General features: G+C 38.4%; 1 protein-coding gene across 4 annotated transcripts; it reads right to left on the bottom strand.

Moving 5' to 3' along the window:
• Positions 1-916: 916 nt before the first annotated feature.
• Positions 917-24239, bottom strand: ZBTB38 (zinc finger and BTB domain containing 38). Of its 4 annotated transcripts, XM_069024266.1 has the most exons (4): positions 24160-24239; positions 21180-21209; positions 19905-20014; positions 917-6782 (listed from the first exon to the last, which is right to left on the bottom strand). In XM_069024266.1, exon 4 carries the CDS (start codon positions 6780-6782, stop codon positions 3204-3206), a length of 3579 nt encoding a protein of 1192 aa, XP_068880367.1. In that variant the 5' UTR covers positions 19905-20014; positions 21180-21209; positions 24160-24239; the 3' UTR covers positions 917-3203. The 4 variants fall into 4 exon arrangements, with proteins under 4 accessions (XP_068880367.1, XP_068880368.1, XP_068880371.1 ...); XM_069024267.1 differs by lacking the exon at positions 21180-21209 and having other exon boundaries at positions 24160-24235; XM_069024270.1 differs by lacking the exons at positions 19905-20014; positions 21180-21209; positions 24160-24239 and adding an exon at positions 12383-12661.
• Between the last annotated feature and the right edge of the window lie 72 nt (positions 24240-24311).

Below are 24311 nucleotides of genomic sequence, written 5' to 3'. Positions count from 1 at the left end.
GAGAATCTCACAGGCAAGGTGCTGAATTGTCAGTGACAACTGCTGTATTAAGGAAGTTTAGAACAATTAATAGTAATGATGACACATAGTGGCTTACTTCAAATGCCTCTGCCTGTCGTTTAGCTGCCATGCAATCTCATTTCACAGAAGACAGCAATATCATTTACTACACTTGTTCTAACTTTGGGTATGTCATAAATGGGGACTGACTAACATTTTGTTTACCTGCATTAACTTCATTATGACCCACTTGTCTTTTTAATTAGCATTTCAAATAGAGAAAAAACCCCATTTATTACAATTAGCAAACTACTTTTTTTTAGTTCTACCTCTCTCCTGACAACCATCCCAAAATGACCTGCATAATTTAGCTTAAGTTTGATTTTTAATGCAGGTTACAGACGAGTGACACCTAGCTGAAGGGGGAAGTACTTTGAATATGCACAGTCTTCTATTTTGTATGTATCTTCATATTTTCATATGCAATTAGATATTTGCATTTTGAATTATGTTTCTTGAGAGCAGCCCAGAAAAGTAGAGTGTGTAAAATACGCAATCTGTACTGCAACGTTACTAGCAGAATTCAAAATAATTTTTCAAGTTTCAGGTCCTCATGAACACGTTTAAGATGTTGCAAAGTATTAAACACAGTTCACCTGTGTTCCCAGCTCTCTGAGACACTGAGCAGGCAGATTCTGTTCTGCATTGCATTCACCTTGTATGATGCCATGAGATACCATCACTTCCCTTGAGCTCTGGCATGTTCTCAATTCACTGTTCTGAACTTAATGAAGGGATTACTTGGTAATTGTGTTGCTTAATCTTCTAATGAACTATTAGAACATATGTATCTGTGGATCATATAGATTTTTTAAGTATTAAAACAATTTAAGAAATGGAGAGACTTACAGAAAAATAGGAATATGTTATTTTAATTAAGCAAAAACAGAGTTATAATCACTCTCTCTAAAAATAAAATTAGACTCTTTATCAATCCTTAACATCTGCATTTAATATTTTCTTCTAAACAAAAATACAGATGCGATTATGTAGCAAATTACAGTCTTTGACAACGTATAGTATTTACCTTCTCTTACACTTACTTTAATTCTAATTTGGTCATTAATACTCAATTAATTACTGAAACATGTTACTTGTAGTAAAAGTGCCACAATTGAACTATAAACATGACATTGCCATCTTAAAACTGCTTTGCTATAAACTGTAGAGAATATACAGAGTTACAAAGTCATTGTGTTTTTATCAAAATATACAAACCCTCCCAAACCTAATGCAAGCTAACAATATTCTTCTTATGAACTATACAGTTATATAAAATATTTGTAAAATTATCTTTGTATTTATAAATATTCTACCTTATTTGCTTTGGTCTATATTTATCATCATACAAGTCCACTTAGAAGATATCTTTGTGTATACTTTCTTTGAAACATCATTATACTTTCCTGTGTTTATTATTCTATTAACCTTATTTAAATGGAACCAAAGCTGCCATGAATCCAGAATTTCTCAAAGGGTTCATAGCATTCACCAGTGATAAAATAAGTAAGTGGACTATATTATTACTTCAATCAATACTGTATTATCATTTCAATTGTAGTTTTATTGTACCCAAGCTATAGTTTCTTTTCAAATATTCAAGAAGATGAAGTTAAGTAACAAACTGTGAACCAACACAGAGAATGAAGTCGAGGATCACTAACCCTTGTCGTGACTTAATTTTTAACACTTCACAGGGATGAACATACATGACTACTGGCAATGCAGATACAGTACAACAGAGCCCTATCATATAAAATGCAACTTGCAGACATACACCTGCTTGGACTTTTTTAAGCATCTCCATTAAAATGAACCACACTTCCACAAAACAATATTAACTGGATTATTTTGGTGCTGTCTCTCAGAAGCCCATTATCCCAGTTCTTAGTGAACTGTGCAGTGTAAGGCTCACCATAACCCTTCAGTGTGGCAGGATGAGGGAGGCAGGAAGACCAACACTCCTTCCTCCAGCAGCCCACTCCTGGCCCCGCTCTGCTGTGGCCACGGGACATTACTGGAATGGTGGGTGGGATAACTAAGAAGGGACATCTGAAGGTTAACTGTTGCATTTAAGGCATGGAGATGACAGGGAACCCCACAAACTGACCCTATGCCTGTTTATCCACAGGGATAACCTCAGGGATATATATGGAAGGAGGAGTCTTATTTACCTACTCCTCTCAAAATCAAAGTATTTACGGGGAGTTGTTCTATTGTTTGTGTCCAGGCATTATTCCAGGATGAGGAGGAAAACTCCGTCTACATTTCCTTCTGTTGAGAAGAATTATATTTCTAAAAGACAAGAGTTGCAGACCCACCAGGAGGTCGACATTTCTATATAGGATTTCTGTTTCATGAGAACAATTTTCTTTAGACCAATGCACCTGAAGAGCTCACCAGGCCATTGACATGGGGATTTATGCAGTTTGGAAGACTGGCTATAGTGAGTTCCACTGAACCTTTATTAAATGTCTCAGAGATATATAAATCTGGAATACTTCTCACACCAGCACTCAGACTTAACAGTTATTATGGTAACTACAAAACTGAATACGGAAAGGAAAAGAGTAGTTTCAACTCCTGAATATGTTTTGTAAAGGCTGAGTTACAGAAAAGTATGGCAGAACTCTAATGTACTTCAGCACACCCAAGCCCATGAAACACTTCCCACCTTCACTTTAGAATACACAAGATTACAATTATTTTCTTTATAAACACATTACTTTTGGTTAAAAAAAAAAAAAGCAATATATGGTTTCTGCAGCAAAAATTCCTTCTACAGAATACACCATGAACCTACTTATTTCTTTTGCCTAGAACGATTCTGACTCAAAACCAGAACTGTAAAATAGTTCAGTGACTAGTTTCTTGTAATGCTAAGTATAAGAGTTTGGGTTGGTCATTTTCTTTCTCTCCATGTTAAGAGTCTGTTGTGAAAAAAGTATTTTGGGTGTTTCAAATTAAATTTGTATTATTGCAAATACTAGTATTCCTGTGTTATTTTTCTTTCTTTTGCATATATTGACATGTTTAGATGAAGAAATCTGACCTTTCTAAATGATAAGTTTCCCCATTCAATACATCCATATCTTCTTCAATATATAGTTTTGGATTTTTCTTCTCTTTTGCACAGTTGTCACTCAGAGTATAACTTCTGGAGTTACATTTTGTGTATTTTTCACTTCACTTCCTTCTGAGCCAAGGAAATGTGGATTTTCCAAAAGTTTAGTGCTTTCACTGCAAAACTGTTCTTTTCTATCTTGTGTTCCTGGACTTTTGAATAGATGTTTCTTCTGGTGCATTCCCAGAGCAGCTGCAGTCTTGCAAATTTTTGGGCACTGAAAGCAAGCGTATCCTTTTCCATTATGTTCAAGTATGTGCCTTTGCTCATGGTTCCTTTTGGTAGAAAGATACAAGAAGCTCTGAAAGCAGAACTGACAGTGGTAGCGTTTTTCTCCAGTATGAATTCTTTCATGTATTTTGAGTGTTTCATTTAAAGTGAATGCCTTATTACAGTACTGGCAGACAAAATCTTTAACACCCAGGTGAATACGTTCGTGTTTCTGCAAATTTCCAGGAACTGAGAAACATTTTCCACAGGTTTTGCAAGTGTAGGGCTTTTCCCCAGTGTGACACCTCATATGCATTTTTAAAGTGGATGGACTTCGAAATTGTTTTTGGCAAAACTCACAAGTGGAAGGCTTTGAAGCAGCAACATGCCAGTGTACGTGTTCTTGAGCTTCTGGTGCGGAAGACTGGTCTCTCTCACAGAGCTCACAATGAAGATTAGGCATTTCTGTGTTCTCCTCCTGGCTGACCACCTTTTCCTCGGGAGCATTCCTGAGTGCATACTCTCGACTGCATGTGTTGTGGCTTTCCACACTGATGCTCTTCCTTCCATGCTTTTTCCTCCACTTGGTCTTTTTCATTTTTCTTAGCTGTTTGGATTTCTTTTTTGGTTTGTAATTATAATAAGGTCTCCAGGGTTTATCACTGGAGTCCTGGTCACTTACATCATCACACATTTCTGTGAGCTCCAGGCATTCTGAACTATAGAGTCTAGATGGGCTTTTTTCTTTTACCTCCATTTCTGGCTCCTCAATGAGATTGTCCTGTTTGGACTCATGTTTGGATTTTCGACCCCTTTTACAAAATAGCTTAGATCCTAATATGTGTCTTTTTACAATGGCTTCATTACCGATTTTTACTGTTATCTGACAAAGTGGCGCGACATTGCTGTCAGCTGATGTTCCAGGTAAGGCAGGCTTTGCAATGTATGTTTCAGTTTTACTGGACTCTTGGACAGTATTTGTAGTTTTGCTACATGAACCTCCAGATCCTGTGACATGCTGCATATCTTCAGTTGCTTCTGCTCTGTTGTACGGCAGTGTTTTCTTTTTCTCCTTAATAGTTTTTGATTTTGTAATGCACTTCCCATAATTATCTGACCCATACTTACAGTCATCACCTACTGACTGACTGGGTAGGTTATTTGAAGATTCTGTCTTACTGTTTTCTATGGAAGTGACTGTTTTACTGTGCATTATTACTGATGAAACTCTGCTACTGTGCATTATAACAGACGGTGCAGAGCTGCTGTAACTGATGACAGAGGTTGAATTTTCACTCACGTTAGCTAAAGACACAACTGAAGAATCACACTCCTGCGAACCAGAGTCATTCGCAGCAGTGGTAACTCTTTTTTCAGCTGGGAAAAAGTCCCTCTGCAGGTCAGAATTTAAGATACCTACTCCCCAAGAGGAAGAATTCTGAGTATTTGTGGAAGATGCTGTGTCATTACATGAAGATGTATCCAAGGCCAGAGTTCTGTTGTTTGACATTATACTATGTTGAAAGTTCAGCGGTGGCAGCTCAGAGCTAAGAGAACTCGGAATAAAACAGTTAGAAGAAGCAGTTTCATTAGCCTGGGTACTTGGGGGAACATTTTCATAGGAAGAATTTCGGTAGGATTTGTAAGGCAGTCGCCTGCATTTCATAGGTAAGAGTCGATACAGTTTGTATGGGTACATACTTGGTTTTAAACCCCCATTAGCTGTCTTTTTATTTACTGAGAGGCGATGGTCAATTGCATGGAAAGACTTTTGGTGGTTTTTCAGTATATAGTAAGTCATGAAGGTCTCCAGACAGAAAATGCACTGGTAGCGCCTCTCTCCAGTGTGCCAGATCTCATGTCTGGTGCGGTACTCAGCTAACGCGAACACTTTATTGCAGTAGTGACAAGGGTATGTTCTTCTCCAGGAATGCACATTTGCATGTCTTCGAAGGCTGGACAATGTGACATAACTACGCTTGCAAACGACGCAAGTGTATAATATCTGCCCATCGACGACTTTAACCAAATGATCTGTTTCTGGTAAAGTGCAGTTTGCATTAGAACAATCAGTGATGCTGTTTTCAGACAACAGAGGTTCTGTGTTTGCATATGAACTTCCATTCTGTCCCTCTGTAGCAGTATAGTTATCTGCAAAGTTTTGTTCATTTTCATTGTGAGCTGGTAAGTTACTTGATCTCATGCACACTTGTTCATGACTTTCCAGTATATTTAGATTTGCAAATTGTTTGCTGCAGTATTTGCATATGAAAGTTTCCTGATGCTCTGAATGGAGCTGAAGGTGAGCAGTGAGTAACGCCCTCTCATTGAATGATTTTGCACAACAGTTACAACTGTAAAGAGGTGGAGTGACAGTCGTCCCAGATACAGAGACATCAGCAGAAGTGTTTTCCTCTTCTCTGGATACATGCAAATCTCCTGCTTTATTTTGAGATTTTGGAAAGGAAGTAATTGTCTGATCAGTAACTGCCTCATGCTGGGCTTCTGCAGTGGTTACTGTAGAGGCTGGTGCTTTTGCTATAGCCAAACCAGTACCCTGGGGCTTAAAGGCTGACTTAGGAGTACTACCTGCTTGTTTTCCCTGCTGAATGACTGGGGTGGCATGGTGATTTTCATAGCGGTCCTCACCCACCTGGTATGAGGGGCTGCTGTCCCGTTCAACAAAAGGTGTTCCTTGTGAAGCATCTCCCCCAGAAGAAACGGCATAGGAGTGTTCAGCCAAGGTACTGGCTGGCTCAGCATCTTTGCATACATCGCTTCTGTCAAGGCTGATGCTGGGAGCTTGTATTGTGTCAGACACCTTTTTAAAGCTGGCCCTCAAATCAAGGGGAGAAAACAAATTGTTTTCTGTTTCAAAAATTGAGAATGCATTTGTAATTCGTGGTCCATTTGTCACGGCAGAATCTTCATGTCGCTTTTCATGTTTTTCCTCTTTGACAGTCCCTTTTTCATTGACACAGTATGCATAGGGGCAGGGGGAACTTGAAAAATTTACATCTGTAAGATCTTCTAGAAATGATATTCCCAGTTTTTTCCCTGCAGCCGCAAGGTCCGTTACAGTCTCCTGCCTCTTAACAACTACTGTGGAACTGTAGATGTAATTCAGTATCTCTGTAAACACTTCAGCTTTGAGATCATCTAACTCCAGTACGTGACCTGAAATACAGATGGTACGACTCCAAAAAATGTTTTTAAAGTAAAGGCTTGAAGCTGCCAGCACATTACTATGGGCTTTAAATTTGGTGTCTTCCACGATTATGGTGACATCGCATAAAATACCCCGAATGCGCTGTTCATTTAAAATGGAAAGTACAGTGTCACTGTGGAAGTCATCCTTGAGATCCTTTGAATGGGACATGACTGTCATCTACAAGAGAAAAAAAAGTAAATATATTTAGAAGGCATTTTTCATCCATTTCAGTTACAGATTAAGTTTATAGTTCTGTATTATTGTATATATTTTTTTTTAGTTTATTAACTTTTCAAGTTTAAGAGTGAGTAAAATTTTGTCATAACATTTCAGGTTTAAGTCATCTTACATTCACTGGTGCCAACACTACTGCAGGAAATGTCCATCCAGATCACAGAGGCCAGAGCAGCAGTAGCTCCTCAGCAAGAGGCAGAGGATTCCTCCCACTCCCTCCTGGTGTGGAGCTGCTGCCCATCCTGTGCCTTCCACTGGGAACGCAGCCAATGGCTTTTGCTGTGCCAGGGGGTGCAGCTGGTCAGGGTCACCCTGAAGGACTCCCTGAAGCCTGGATGGAATTCCCCAGTACGCCATGGAGGGACCTGGCACACACGAAGGGGAAGCTGGGTTCCTGTGGTTCTGTGCAGAACGAGGACTTTTGAGTTCCGGGGCTGTTTGTCAGACACCGACTTCACAACACAACTGCATCTGATCTCCTTACTAAACTTGTATTTAAATCACAGCAAGAGAGTCTCAATTACAGGATAAGGCTTTATAAGCAAATGAATGCACAAGGAACACAATTTGGTAGACAACGGTGAAGTACCTGTAACACTGTTTATGTGAACAGAATTTTTTTTTAATAGTGAATCAATTTATTAAATAATTTACACTACTTTAAAATTACTGAAAATTTGTGAGTAAAACAAGTAGAAAATAATGGAATAACAAGTAGAAAATAAAAGAATTTTTTCTTCAGTTATAGTTTAGATTTAGAGTTCACACTTTATAATTAGTGTGTTCTTAATTTCTTTCAAATAATAAGGTTTAATTGAAATAATAAGTACCATTAAATAACTGCTAATCAATAATAATGAAGTTTAATGCTGACAAAAACTATTTAGATTATCCAGGCTGTTACTACATGAATATACCGGTTCATTCAGTTGAGATAAAATATGCAAAATATGGATGAAAAACACTCTGAAAAAAAATGGACTAGTTTGCCAGTTGAATTTGAATTTTGACAATTTCTGACAACTGAATTTAGTATCTGCTGAAAATCTGTCTTCACCAGATAGTTTTTCTCAAATTCAGATCTGTATCATACAAGGAGGTTTGTTCCTTTTTTCCCCATCTCTGAGTAGTGTTTTCAACTACTATCGTCCATTTCTGACTTCAAGTCATGAAGAAATAGTTGTGCTACTGGCACTTACCAATCACTACAGTAAAAAAAAAAAATCACACTTTCTTAAAGACCCTTTTCTTTAAACTTGTGGAAGCAAAATGCACATTAAAGAATATTACCAACTACAGGTATTTTGTAAGACAGGCTAAAATACTACAACACTCTAATTCTAAGTTAGGCATTACCTTCTAAACACTCCATCTGCTGCCCCAAACTTTAATTTTCAGCTTGAAAAATTCTACTATGACCCTTACCCTCAAATATTTTATGTTAAGAATGCCAATATATAAGATGGGTTTGATCCAAATGGCAAAATAAAGGCTTGAACCATACTCACTAAGCAAACAGCAATGGCCATTTAGAACACATTGGCTCTCTTACTCAAAATATTGGGAAGTAATCCTTTCTGGAAACTAGGGTCTTTATCATGAAGTTAAGTAATACAAGTCATACACCCCTGCTCTAACTAATCTAATTACACTTAGGACACTTTTATCACAAATCCACAAACTACTTCACTGCAAATCAAATTACACAAAAAGCAGCAACAACCTCAGTGTGAAGGCAAACCCAATATACTATGACCAAGACCACAAATTGGTATGTTATGGATGAAGCTTGGAAGTCAAATTTGTACCTTGCACGATGGCTACTGCTTCTACCAGGAAAGGTGTTGTCTATGCAAATAGTCAAAATTTCTATTAGACTTTGATGTCTGAGAATTTTCAAGGCACAGAATTCAGAACAAAACTGTGATTCATAAAAAATACCTCTGATGTTTCCCATGATATGCCAAGGATGTCATGAAGTGAATTCATCAGTATAATGGTGATAGAAATGTACATGAATATTATTTTGATTATTTGATCACTCACAGCAGCTGTAAATCTAGGTGCATTGTTTTGTGCCTTGAAATCTTAAAATCATAGTTTATGATGGATTTGTTTATGACACCAATTTGGCTTAAAATAAGGGATATTTACTCATTTGGAATGGCAACCTGAAATTCACAGTGTTCAGATATAGTTATTTGCTTTGGTTCAGTATCTAAAAACTCAGATATAACTGTAGATAGTTTCTGGCATATCAGGTCTACACAAAGCATACTGACAATACTTTTCTTCCAGCAAGCAGCTACTATTCCCGAATTGATTCCATTTTCTCACTGACAGAGTCTGAGATTACATCTGACTTGCTCATGTGATGTGGTATTAGAAACCAACATCAAAAATATTTCACAACAGGAGTTATTGATAGGGTTATTTCCTGAGTATAGGAAATAAATGATGTCAACTCTACCTCCCTGTTAACTGCCCCACAGGAACTTGCCTGTGTTTTTTCTGTTTCTTTATTGGAGACAGCTGGTTTTAGTTCAAAGACACATCATCTGACAGACTGTTTGCTAAGTGTATTACACTGCTATGGCCATGCTGAGAGGCAAACCCAAGTGGGTTTAGTACAAGTCTTATTATTCAACTAAGTATTTCAAAATTTATCCTCCTCAGGACAAAAGTGAGTATTTTTTAATTTCTACTTGCCAAGTACATAGATTGTCAGCTTTTGCAGTCCTGGATAATTTGGTATGCTCAGTAAAATACTAAATGATTCTTTGTGTCAACATTGTAGAAATGATCATTTGCTATTTGGTAATTTAATTTTTCTTCTTCTGTGTGCTAAACCATAAACTAGACATCTCACTGAAAAGTTATACAGAAAAATTCCAGAGCAAATCAGTTTTTGGAGCAAATGCTTTTTGCTTCATCTCAACCTACACATGCCCCAAACAGTCCATTTATTCATGTCTGTAATGATTCTCTACTGCCTTATATTTCACCTGTCTTGCTTCTTGCATTTGTAAAAATGTGTCTGAAATGCTATAAAATCAAAATGCCCTACCTAGCACACACATAAATGGAATATTTTACATTCCATTTGCAGTTCATACTATAAAATGAAAACCTGCTCTTCAGTTTCCAAGGGAACACTACCAAGAACCAAGATCCACAGAGATCAGACTTTTCGGATGTGTTATTATTAAATATTTTTCACAAAAACACTGGAAAGTCCATTCGGAATGTAACTATTCTTCTATGTGATTTTTATTACAGAGTTATGGAAGAAATTTTAGTTTTATTTGTAAATGTTGCCCAAAACATATATATAGATACCATTTGAGCTATTAAAGGGCAACAAACTCCTCAGCCAACTAATCCCTCTTTTTTTTGACACAAATATGCTATTTCATACTTTTTACTCTCAATCCAGACACAAATAATTTCTTAGGAATCTGAACAGTACCTTTGTAGCATTACCTAATGGTCTTCGGTACACCTATAAATAACTTCAGGTTCAGAACAGCAGAATTTTTGACTGGGAACTACAGTACTATTTGCAGATTTTCTGCAAAAACAGTAACAGACTTAACCTGTCATTAGAAGTTGTTGAACCACTTGGAGAAATAAGATTTAAATATTTGTCTGAAACTTAAGTGCAATGGTCAGCAAGTTTATTAAATTATAACAGTACCTTTTCTGACATCAACAGAACACCACTCCAGGACAAGAGTCATACATGAAAATAAGTAATATTAAAACTTAATGTCAAGATCAGAGATTGATGCATCCAAACACAAATTTGACTACTTATGCCTCACATGTGACATTGCTCATTATAAATGGAGCAGCCAGCTGTATGTGGACACAGCTGAGAGTAGAAGCTAATGTTAATTTTCATATTAACATTACTTTGAAGTCAACAAAGAGTTCACACCAAGTTTTACTATCCCATGAATACTAAATACAAATTTTCTACTACCAAACAGAACTACTACAATCTAGGAATATTCTTTTAACTTCTGCTAATCTTTTGAAATCCACTGCCAGGCAAGTATACCCCAATACATATGACAAGAGATTATTTTATTCCACTCCAGTCAGCTAAATTTGAAAGACAAGATAGTGGCATAACAAAAAAAACTCCAAAGCATTAGGGGCAGTTGCTAGTACCCAGGCAAAATCAAAACCGGCAAGATAAATGACAAACTGTAGTAAGAATTCTACTTGTTTCCTTACTCCACAGATTTCTACTGGGATTTTATGGTGCTAATATTTTCTGGTACTAACCAACAGGACACTATAGAAATACGTTCATTCCATACCTTCCTTATGTTCAGTTTTACCTACTGTGTAAAGGTAGTCTGAAGTCTTTGGTTTTTGTTTCCAGCCTGCCTCCTCAGCTGAGGAGGAACATTCACCTCTATCTAACTCTCCTGAAGGACGTAGTTTTTGTTCTAGAGCCGAAATGGAGTCAGCCATCACCAACAAACAAAACCCCCCAAACAAGTACCCCCCCCCCCCACCCCCCCAGCTCTGATCCTTGCTTACCTGGAAACCTATTGTCCAACCATCACTGCTACGGTGACTGCCCCGTTTTTTATGGAATCATTTCATCAGTCCCATGTCGGCAGCAGGGCTGCCTCGATCAGGGTGCTGCAGCCTCCCTGCAACCTCGGGCATGCAGGGCCGTGCTCATCGTGTCTAATGATGTTAATGATGGCTAATGACTTTCAATAGATCGCAGGAGCGTGCAGCTTAGTGCTCACTCTAAAGAGCTACACGTTACTTCTTCAAGTGCACTGAGAGATTTTCTCTTTGAACTCTCGCTGCTCACATACTTCCCTGTTGCTCTAGAACAGCATTACAGACTTTAAATGGTTTTTTTTCAGCTTCGCACTTTCCTCTTTTAATTCAGACAGCTGGGGTGGGGTAATGGAATTTAGCCTAAGAGTATGTCAGTGTTAGGAGACCTCTCATGCCGCGCGACGAACCACTCTTTCAGAGCTGGGACTCCTTCCCACTATTAGCATCCCGACCTCAATTCTCTCACTCCCTGCTTTACGCTTCCCACGACCTCTCCCACTGCACGGAACAGCCCGCGCGGCCTCGGCAGCGCCTCGCTCGGACACGCAGGACGAGCGCGGGCGCTCTGGAGCTGCCCCGCTCTCCCGACCACGGCCCTTGCCGCCGCGGGTGGGCTCCCCCGGCCCCGGGGCTTCCCTTCCCGCCCCCGGCCGGCTCCTGCCCGGCCGCCGCCGCCCGCAGGGGGCGCTGCCCCCGCGCGGTGCCAGCCGCGTCCCGTCCCGCGCAGCGCGGTGCGGGGAGAATCCCTGCACAGCCACGGAACCCGGGGCCCGCAGGCGGCGGCTGCCGTCGCCTCCCCGTCCCGCGCCAGCTGCGCGCACGCGGGCCCTGGTGCGGCGCGGCGGCCTCGCGTTATCTGTGCGTCTGCGAGCGGCCCCCCCCGCGCGGGCCCCGCATCGCGCCCTGCTCATGGCGGTGCCCGCGCGGCCCCTCCCGCGGGAGCCGCCACTGACCTGCCGCCGCTCCGTCCCCGCCGGCGCAGCCTCGGCCCGCGGGCAGCAGCGCCCCGTCCCCGCGCCATTAACACCGGGCCCGCGGGATTTCCGCGGGCGGCAGGCGGGCGGTGGGTGCGGCCGGGGCCGCGTTCCCGGCCCGGCGGCGGCCGGACGGTGCGGCCGCCATTTTGCTGTGCCGTTCCCGGCAATGGGATTGCCCGAGGTCTGCCGGGCAGGGCCGGGCCCGCGCTCTCCGCCGCCGTCGCGCGTGTTCCCTGTCCTTATTCCGCAGAGAACGCCTCGTGCTCAGCTAATGCGGCCAGCGGGAGCCTGGGCCTCTCTGCCAAGCTGCTCATAGGCAACCACTGCAAATTCAGACGGATGAGGAAGCGCGGCGCTCCCAGCACCCGGCGCCTGCTCCACGGCCATCCGTGCAGCGCTGCGCACGTCCCTGAGAACTCCTCTTGGACCTAACACAGGATTTGAGTGCCTGACTCTTCTTCCACGCCTTTTCTGCCAGGGAGAAAGAGAACGTGTTTCTGGGCATAGATAGCTCTGTGCTACTTTCTGCCACTTCCCTCCAGAAAGCAGATATGAAACATTTCATTGAAAAAGAATACCTGAAATAAATTACATTTGATTGCTGGATTATAGTCACATTTACCGTTTTCCTTATCTGGTTATATTAGTTGTATTTTAAAAAATACATGTAGAAACTCAGTATGAGGAAATTTGTTTTAAACAGTATTCTTACTCATAATTTAGGTTTCTTAACATTTTTTACTGCCTCAGGAAACAAGTGCAACACTACCATAAGTGCTTCATAAGCAGTAACAAATGCTTCCGTAGATAAAGAAGGACAGAGCTTGATTTCATATGACCAGATGCTCCAACACATTTGGTGCAGTCCTCTCAGATACTGTCTCTCTCAGCCTGTCACTTCAAATAGTCAGCAAAGTCTGTTTTCTCAGGACTTGGAATCATGAAGCTTAGAGAAGAACTGGGCTTTGAGACAGGTGAAAAAAGGTTAGGTAAATGGACAGTTTGGTTTTTGTCTTAAAGCTTGCTTTTGTCCAACGCTAACCTATGTTCATTTTTACAAGGTATTGTGTATAAGGCTTCACTGGACAGAAACTTTATTTTCAAATCTTAAACCTACGCATTAAAAGCACTGAATAGTAGGAACTGATTCATTTTAAACAAAAAAAAACAAAACATCCTGAAGCATGAACTATTTCATCAGTGCATCACTGTCACTCTTGATAGGCCTGGAAGTTAGAACTTGGCTAGAGCCTCTTCATGATAAGTGTTACTTATCATCTCAGGAAACTGCTTACTATCAACATAACATAAAAAATCTATTATAAAGAGTGGAGGTCTTTTTTTTCCCCCCAGCATTCTGTCCTGGAACTATCAGTGCTTTCCTGGTTGGTTAAAAGCTACAGAAAGAATTTTTTTCATGTCAGGAAATTGTAAAAATTTCAGTGGCTTACCGATACACACATCTTTCACTAGGTTACACAATCCACATTAAAAGTTCATCTTAGAAATCCTGAACATCTCTCTGAAGGGTTTAATTCCTTCTTTAATTCTGGATCACTGGAATTCTTACCTATAAGTTCACCTACTGAAGCAATGAGTATGTTTTTAGCTTGGGGCTCTCTGCCACCAAAATAGTATTTCTTTAATCTCATGGCAAATTGAGGCATGAGATGACCAGTAGCTGTTCACCAACAGCTGTGGGAGGGGGAACAAATTATTGAAGAACACAGTGGTTTTGATTGCAAAGGCAGAGTGTGTCCCAACGTTTTCCCAACCTTCATTTTTATTCTAACCTACATAACAGATAAGCAAAGTTTCATACTCATATGTAGGTTACTTTTAATCTTGGACTTTGCCTATTGCTTATTTGCTGTTGTTCCTTTATTACTATTTTAGATATGTATATACGTAACCATATGTATTAATGACGGTTTTTGACACAAGTGTCATAAAAAGTATTTGTGACAAATGTGTTGTCAGAAACAATACAATAAAATGGATTAAATTAAACCTGTTGTAATCCCTTAAAAGAAATAACTGCCTTTCTGAACATGCATCTTGAAACAAATTTAAGGAAGATTAGGTTATTAAGTCCCCCTAAATGTTAATTAGACTTGATTATTTTTAATTGTTTTGAAAATCAGATGCATAACCATAATTTGTATAGCTGATACATTCAACTTAGAGATAATAATTTATTTGTACTTGAAAATTGGATGCTCTGGCAGTCTTAATATCTATAGACAATATAAAAGATTTGGAGAACAAAAAAAGAGTCAATTGTTCTCTTTTTTTTAACAGGGTGTTTTCTTAAGGCAACCTTAGCTCATCCACTAAAATAAGAATCACCTTTTCTGTGACTAGTAGTGTAATTGAAGGTACTAATTTACACACACACACACACGTATGTGTGTATATATATATGTATATATATATATATATATATATATATATAATTTGAGCTATTGGGAATTCAGACTCCCATCAGGTCCTTGTGTGTTAAAAATATTCTTGAGAATAAGAAATTCTTTCTAAGGCTATCTTGGCCTTACACAAGATTTTACATTATCATTCTAATGTTTCATGTAAAACCAAATGCATGCAAAGAAAATGGAGGCACTGGTGCTGCAGTCAGACCTGTGAACGCACTACAGTGATATCTGGGAGAAGGCAGACAAGATCCATTTGCTCTGCAGTCTTGATTCCAGGGTGTAAGCCCCAATACAAATTATATACTTCAGGAATAGTGAGCTTGCTAGAGTATATGTACCAATTCCTATTAAACACCTAAATGATTGCAAATCACAGCACACAAATACTGTGTTCATTTAGAAGGAAGTCCAAGTAGTTTAGCAGTGGAGTATTTCTCATATGGTAAAATTGCAAGATACAGAGAAAATTTTCAGCAGCTCTCTTTAAAATGTGTAAAACAGTTCCGAGGTTGATGAAATGGTGGTGTTTAGATGCTTTGCTGAAGTATGATAATCTCACTTCTGCAACTTATGGCAGGTGGTATTCTTTCTTTAAGAGTATTTCATGCTGCCTCAGGAAAAAAAATTGCCAATATTCCTTTCTAGTCAAGCAGTTTCAGTTCTTAAGCAACAGCAGAAAACAAACATAGAGCATTACTCAGTCTTGCACATTCCTCATGAGCAACAGGAGTTTGGCTAGGATTTGACTGGTTTCTGTCTCAGTACCTAGACCAGCCTATCCATGAGAAAAATGCTTGTATAGACTGTCATCTTAATTGCTCTCCCTGCTGAGGTGAGAGCAGCCAGTGGTGCTGCTGAGAAGGAAACACAGCTCCTCTGCACCCTCAGACAGGCCAACCCTTCACTCAGGAGTGGGGCACACCAAAGACCCAGCAGCCCAGAGTGGCTTCAGCTCCCCTTTGTGGTCCATGAGCAAGGGAAAGCGTTCCATGTGCAACCCTCCTCCTCTTACTCAGCATCAAGTGGAGGGAGAAGGAGCCCCATTACAGCACCTGCACCAGCCCCCTGCTCCTTCAAGTCTGGTGGAGAGGAGAGAATCCTGGGACAACTCACTTGTCTCTCAAACTGCGTGAGCTGTGCATGTGCACTGAACGAAGTCTTTCTCTAAGAAATGCTGCCTTCTTAAAATTTAGGCATGGCCTAATCAGAGTCCCGTTAACACTAAACAGGACACAGAAGCAATTTTTAAAGGTGTAACTACATCTTTTTCTCTTCCACCAGTCTAAAAAAGAAAATGAAGCAACAACAATAACTAACATGAATCCAAATTCTTCTCTTGAACAAAATAAAAAAGTTTATGTTTTACTTTTACTAAGAATCAGCTGACTTTACATCTTGTTATCTCTGAACAATCTTAGTATTATTTTCCATTTAAGTCTTTGCTTTATGTGCTGCTGACAAGCCATTTTCTAGCTGCCTACACTTGTGGGACATACCATTTTTTAGCTAGCAGAGATCAGTTGCAAACATGAAGCTATGTTTACAGACAGAGTGACACCAACAGAAATTCTTCTGTTGCTGACTGTTGTCAAATGTAGTAGTGATTAATATATTTGAATGGCTTTAAACAAAAGAATCAAATGAAACATTTAGGTTTTGTTCATTCAGAACAATTACTATGTGCTATTCTATTGCCTGTTTGGTTATCAGAAAGATAAAAGTAGTTGAACTCAGTCTCCATTTTCCAATTTTCAGAGGAAGCATCATTTGAATCTGGGAGCCAGCATCCACAACGTAGGCTCAAGGCTACTGTTCTGGGTGAGGTGTGCTGGGGGCCAGGCCAATGCAGCTGTTCTTGCCCTTTACCACAGCTGATGTAGCAAATCATGATGGACTGGAAATAGAGTTCAATCCCTGCCCCTGCAAACACCTCATTCAGTTGGTCTGCCAGATGGCTGGACACAGCAATTTTGGAAACCAGAATTGGTCTTCAAGCTGTTAACTGGCCACCACTAGTCTCCAGTATTCCTTAAAATATTGTAAAATATTTTTGGTTTTGCTGTTGTTTTGGTAAACCAAAACCAACATACAAGTGATAGCTATTGCTCTGAGTCATCACTTTAGCATGGCCAATATTATGACAACTTACTGGACACACAAGAACTTAGTATGCTCTTAAATATTCTTATGCTCCGTTTTGTGCTGACTAAAGTGGCCCAGCCAGAGCCCTGCTCCTCCTTTTCCATCCTACTGCACGTTTCCAAACTAAAGGCTGAAGCAGGGCCTCTGCTCATGCAGTGGAGAAGGACTGTAGCAAAAGCGGAGAGCGTGGCAGCACAAAGAAAACCGTGATGGCTCCAGCATTGGTTTGTGCTGCTTGCTTTGCCCCCAGTGTGAACTGCTCAGCTCTGAGCTCAGCTCAGGTGGGGGACAACAACAACAACAAAACCAAATAATAATAATAAACAAACCCCAACAGTTGACTTGCCTCTCCCTAATAATTTCCCAAACTCTTATTCACTCAAAAGCCTTAATAGTAGCGTGTGATAGTACATAACCACATTGTTTATGGTTCAGGGTCATGAAAAGATTCATGTGGCAATGTTCAAACTATCTGAAATTAATACTAGATTCTGGTATTGATTCTCAATTTGGCTGCTGAAAGTTATGGAAATGTTGAACATTGTCGGGATAATCTTCATTTCCTAAATCTCATTTTTATATATGAAGTCTTCCCTCTTACTAAACACTCCAAAAATACAAATGGAAATATTTTCATTGATTTCAAGGAAAATTTAATTAGGCTATTTGTCACATAAGCAACTTCTCAGATTACATCCACTGAATTAAAAACCAAGATCTGCAGATTTCCATTTTCCCCATCTTTTTAATTAAAAGGATTTTAGACTTATTTCTTAAAAATATGTATTTTGGGGATAACCCAGAAGGATTTATACACTTTTAATTTCATATATAAATTAATACTTTAAGAAGAAAGGCCAAAAATAACCTGTACATAAACTTGCTAAAGTCAGTACACAAATTTCTCAGAACCGATCGTATTTATCTGAGCTTCTTTTTAATACAGGACTGAACATTTGCACAGAAAGTGTGAGTGCTGCCTACATTCTACATCTATATATTCCAAAAGTCCATGAACAACTGTCATTTCAACTTCAAGAACTGTTTCTCCACCCCTGCCTTTTCCTGTTGTTGATTGGCAGAAGACAACACTTGGGTCATATCTCTTTGCCTGGATATGTTGGATAGAGCAAGCGTGCTACGAGCAACACCAGCTTCATTTTTATTTAGTGGCTTTAGTTTGCCACTGTGTAAAGCAATATGATCATGCTTGCTTCTGAATGCTGGTGCAAGATTCAAATTGAGAATGCCTGAACATTTCTGAAAGAAACTATAACCCATCATTTCCATCCATATTTTGTTGCTGAAAGCAGTGCTATAAGTATTCAGAATCCTAGAGGAAGGTTTCCATTTGCAGACCAAGCCTACCATGCCAATTTTATCCAGTTATTGCAAGCCCAATTGAAAGTGCAATGATAAAAAATCACAAGAGATATTTCCATTGAAAACATGAGGGGTTTCAGTTAAAACCTTTGAGTATTAGGAATCCACATTGGGCTGTGCCCAGAAATCTTTTTATATGGTGATTTTCAAGATGCATGCATTATTGCGAGCACATGGTATGTAAAGGCATTGGACTGCTTAATAAGCATTCACTGACACACATCTGCAGCTTTGCTAATGTACCTTTTATTCCTATGTGGTTGTCAAGGAAACAGGTTATGGCCCAGTATTCTGTCTAAAATGTACTAAGCAAGTGTTCTATGATAATTTACTTAAAATAGGTACAACTTAGGTTTTGTAGCTCATTGCTTCTGTAAATGCATGTAACCTGAATTTATCTAATTTTAATGTTTCACCGATCAGTTTAAACCACCAATGCCATTTTATTGTCTCTGAAAATCCATTACCATTTTCTATGTCACACAACACTGTGTATTAAAAGTAAATTTAATTACAGAAAGCATTCTGAGATATTCTAGGAATTGAAGAGGTTTTTTTGGCTTGTGGAGTTGTGGGTTTTTGTTCTGTTTTTCTTTTTTTTAAATTTGATTCCTTACCATACATTCTGCCTGGTGACCTTAATTACTTATTTCAACTTAGAGATACCACAGCAAGAACAACTCTGATGCAACAAACCATTTCCTACCAAAATTTGAGCAAATAGAGACACTGAAATCAATGGGATTTCTCCCTTTCTACAACATGAATTATACTTGGTACAAAGGACCACATTAAAAATTAATGAATTAATCAGGATTTCACTGATTCTTTCATTCAGTACATATATATATTAAATCTAAAGCACAGATACCAGGCATACTTATTCTAACCAAGATTATCATTGGACATCCACAATAAGAAAAAAGGAAACTGCTAATATTTGAAAAAGCCGTGTAAAATGTGAACTGTTATTTTGAACTATCCTTTGTGATTATTTATCACAATACTATATCTGAGTCTACAAACTGCTCTTTCCAGCTCATGAATCAAGAAGCTTTTTACTGTCCCTGATTACAGTAATGTATAATGGTAGAGATTCTCTGAACTATACCCAGCTTAACCAACACAACAGTGTCAGAAATGGGCATTGGCACTGAGATTTCCTCTGCCTTTACTGGGTGGCACAGGTTTGTAATGAACACTCATGACTGGGATCCAGAGCTAGCATCCTGGCACACTCAGGAGGTTTGTGTGCCTACCAATATGTTTGGTTTGTACAGATCACTGGAGGCTGTAACAACCTGTTTCAAAAACTATTCTGTCTGATTTTGTTTGTCCAACCTCTATGGCAATCCAGCAGGAACTGGAAAAATCCAACAATATTGACATGAGAATAGAGCAGTATGGTACCATAGTGAGAACAAATTTTAAATTATTGTAATAAATTAGAAATTAACAGAAAATATACTGTAATGCAGTAGTGATGGTGTTAAATAATTTAGCTCTATTTCTATATAAGATTATCCCATAAACTTACCCACCTAAAATCAGGTTGTTCTTCTGTTAGAGACTTTTAAAAGTGGTGTTGACAGGTATTTTCACCAAAACCATCTCAGTAATTTTGTGAACTGTGTGGCTACAGTGTATCAGCCTGCAAAGGGAAAAATCCAACTTTAATGACTGAATTATTGGACAAGTACTAAGTTCCACATACATTGCGTAATTCATCAAAATTTTCCCTAGGGTGCTGTAGGACTCCAAATCTACATCTGGGAATTTTAGAACACACCAGCAGTAAACCAGTACCATTAACCAAACTTCTGCTGCATTGTTTTATTATGATTTAACCTGTGTAGTGCAGACTGGACATAATGGTATGTTCTAGACAGAAATGTAAGGATGTTTTCAAGTTTAAAGTAGTTATTTTGAAAGACATTTTCTTTCTCCTCTGTCTCTTCCATCACCTTTCTTTTGATCTCTCTTGTCACAGATATCACCACAGTAATCTGTGATAATGACATTTCTAGGCAACTCTTGTTCTCTGGAATACACTTCCTGTATTTCTCTGCGACGATGATTATTCACCAATGTCAAACATCCTGATTTTATTATTATGTATCCTAAAGCATCCTAAAAGGTGTTCCTGTAACAGTATAAAAATTATGTGGAACATGGTTTTGTTTCAAAGATACTGAAAAAAATTAAATTGTTCCCTAGAGAAATTGCAAAATCATGCAGATAAGGCCGTATGACTCAGCTGATAGGCATTCATACAGCAGCAAGTATGGAGCAGCAATTAAGAATACATAGCTCCATCCTCCATTTGCAAATACACTGTATGCTTTTATCAATTACATTGTACAGGAAATACAGGATCCATTACTTTTGCTTTAAAGGTAAGAAGATGAGCTAATTTTTTTTGTTGGTTTAATCTTGTACATTTTTAGTATATGTTAATTTGAATAAGAAATCTGTAGCTCACATCTGCCCGTAACAAAGGCCAGAATGAAAGAAAATTGCATTGTCATTATTATTATTACCTCAAATTCCAATAAAGGCATATTAATGAATGACTAAAATAAGCTTAAATATCATATCTGGAGGAATCCAACAGTAAAAGATCTTAGCAAAGCTAAAGATTTCCCAAATTTGGTAATACTGGAATTCAAATACAATATTACACACAATAAGGCCCTTTTAATACTTAGTAAAGCAATTTATGTGATAAAGTACAACAGACATTAGATACCTCAAAAGGGTTAATTAGTACCTATTCATTACTACCAGAATCTGTTTAATAGTCTGATAAATATTACCTGAACACAGATAGTTTCCCACTGTGAGACCTGCAGTTTCAAATCAAAATGAAGGTTAGAGGCAGAAGTAACCTTAATTAGAAAGACCATTGAAAAACAAGTAGGACAGCATCCAAGTGAATAATTTTTTATTTTGATTTAATTTTTACTCATGCTTTTTTTAGATTTTCTGTTAGCAGAAATGGAATTTGCATGGATAAAAGAACAAATTCCAATTATAAAAAGGGAGGCTCAGCATCAACAATTAGATTTCTATGATGAAACTGAACGCCCTCCCCTCCAACCCACAACAAAAAAAAAAAACCAAAAAAACCCAACAAGCCCCCCTGACAATAACATTTGCAGGCTGTACTGGAGGTGGGAAAAACTGCACCTGTTCCTCCATGCCCTGGTTAGCCACCTCAGCTAAAGAATAAAATGGATGAAGTTTACAAAAGATTTTTATGCATCTCTGGCTACAACATTCTGACATTCTGCATTAGCTGGATGTAAGTGCCACTGAAATACCTACAGCAACCCACATATAACAGTCAAACTGGAAACAGCTTGCTAATTACTGGACTCCTCCTTAATAAAGAAATCAGTTTCATTCGCTAGAAGAAATTACTGTTCACAGGCTGCCAATGAGTTTTTCTGGACTCACGAAAGCACTTGAGTTCACTCAGATTCATTACAAGAGGACTTGCACCCCTTAACAAAGAGCAAATTTGCAAATAGGTTTAAAACTACTATAGTGAAATGTGCTCATGTAATGGAGCTACTTTAAAAAATGCCTTGAGTGGGTATGTTTAAACACCAAGATATAATAAAAACAGTTTATTGCTAAGTGCCCCATCTTTTCTAAAGATAAGCATCAGAGGCAGTAAATAGATTTGACATGGCATTTGCTCAGCATTTCCTTTAAAAATAACCACACAAGAAATAAACAAAGAAATGCACTTTCTCACTACATTTAATGGAGCCCTCCATATTAACATTTTAGACAGGAAAATAATCAGCAGAAGCAAGCTACTGAAGATAAATCAAATTACAAAAAATGCAGACTTTAATACGTCACTTGAGAGACGTCTGTCTGTTACGTTTTCAGTTCTGCTTCTTTAGGTGGAACAGAGGAATACTGCACTGCATTAAATTAATCTTATAATTATGAATCAAATGGTTTTATTGTCATGTTTAGGATGTGCCTATTATGACACATGACAAGTCATATTCCTGAACAGTTATACTTTGTTCATTTGGAATGCACTGAACTGGTATATTTAGAAGTAAATGAGAATTAGTTTAATATTACTCATACTGTCAAGGTTATTGATAATTGGCTGTGCTTCTAAATACCTCCTCTGCACTCACTTTCAGTGCTGAGTCTTCCACACAAAATATACTCAGTCATTTTAAAGTCAAGGACATGAAAGGAAAATGGCTTCCCTGCTGCAAAACTCTCATTGCAGTAGTGAGAATTTCTCAAGTCACGTACAAAGGGGATCGATGAGGAGATACACTATGTTATAAGCTCAGTGGAGACATTCAGTACCATCTGATTCTGTATAGGCAGTTACCTGTGGTAAACATAGCATTTAACTTTACTGGCACTGTAAAAAATATTAGCTAAAAATAGAAATAAAGAATTATAATACTTAAATTTTGCAAAATCTATAAGGTCTGCAAATTACCGCAGACCACAAGTGAGCTTATTCTCTAAAGGCTTGTTTAAGGTCTGACAGGTGTTTCTTTTGCAGCGTGCTTAAAAATAGTTCTTTACCTGAACTTCAGAATGGGTCCACTATTTAAAGAAAGGTTTATTAGCATTACTGTGGCTGAATTCAGCAAAGGTGGAACAAGGTTTAAACATACTTCTGATTGTCTACATTTGTCAGCTGCTAAATATTTTAGTGATATTTTTATACTTGTGATAATAAAACTATTACTTTATATACACACAGTACAAACCTTGACCTACATGCGAGGCTGGGCTATATTAAAAAAAGAAACCAGGGTACATTTCTGGGAACAACCAATGCAAACCAGGAGGAAAACAGGTTTTTGTGTGTACAGCTTTATAAACATGGCATCGTTTAAGAACTGATATCCGCATGCAAACATAAAGTGAGATCACATTCTCAGAACTAAGAGGAAACAACTGCAACATTTCCAGTTGCATTGTGATATTGCTATTAAAGAGAATAACATCTTTCTACCTCTCTACAATTGAACCTTTTAAAAAGATTTGGTTGCCAAGGAAACTGGTTCTGGCCCAGTATTAATCTGAAACAAATATATTATAAAAGTTGGTGTAAGTAATACAATACTCATAATGATTGTTATTCTTAATGTCCAAATTCAGGTTTTTGTACTTAAAGCTGTTAAGTTTTTATTTCGTAATTTTTTTGTGTGTGTGAAGTAAAACACATTTCAGTGAACTGATACTCAGTTTCAGCTGACAGGGCCATCTATATCAATGTCTCTCTTTAAAGTTCTCCTACCTTTAAATAAAAATAAATACTGCAGTTTTATGTTTGTACCCAATACTGAAAATATAAGCATTAAAGCATATTTTTCTCTATTTAATATTTCGCACAAAACACAAAACCGCTTATGACAGAATTTAAGTATTTTTCTTTTTTCTAATCTCCCTCAATTTTTATTTCTGCCTTTTAGCTGCAAGCTTAGTAATGCTTATAGTCAGCTTTAAAATGTAATGGAATCAATAGGGTTTTCAAAAATTCTTTTGTTGCATAAGCGTTGCCACGCCCTTAGTACATATGATAATTTTAACAGACATGATTGCTCCACTTTCACAATAGATTTAAAAAAAACAGATAAGAGTAATTGTCATGCCAATATGTGAAGCCAACAATTTAATATAGGTTGTTTTCTTTAACAGTTTAGTACATTTTAAAATTGAAAGCTACATTCCAAAGCCCATTTCATGTTCTTGCAACACTGACCAAGAAAACAGTAAAACATGCAAATCTCAACCTACCTGCATGTACCACTTAGAGCAGTGTTAACATGGCAATGCACCCAGCCATTTTTATGTAAAGCAATGGAGATAAGTTCTATTCTTGGTCTTCTTGATAATTTTTTAGAAGCAGTTGTCAAAATTCAGATGGGAAGCAGCTTGAATAGACCATG

The sequence above is a fragment of the Aphelocoma coerulescens genome, chromosome 9, assembly GCF_041296385.1.
Source record: "Aphelocoma coerulescens isolate FSJ_1873_10779 chromosome 9, UR_Acoe_1.0, whole genome shotgun sequence".
Classification (NCBI taxonomy): Eukaryota; Metazoa; Chordata; class Aves; order Passeriformes; family Corvidae; genus Aphelocoma; species Aphelocoma coerulescens.
Note: the sequence above shows the minus strand (reverse complement) of the source record. Positions and strands in the feature narration are given on the sequence as shown.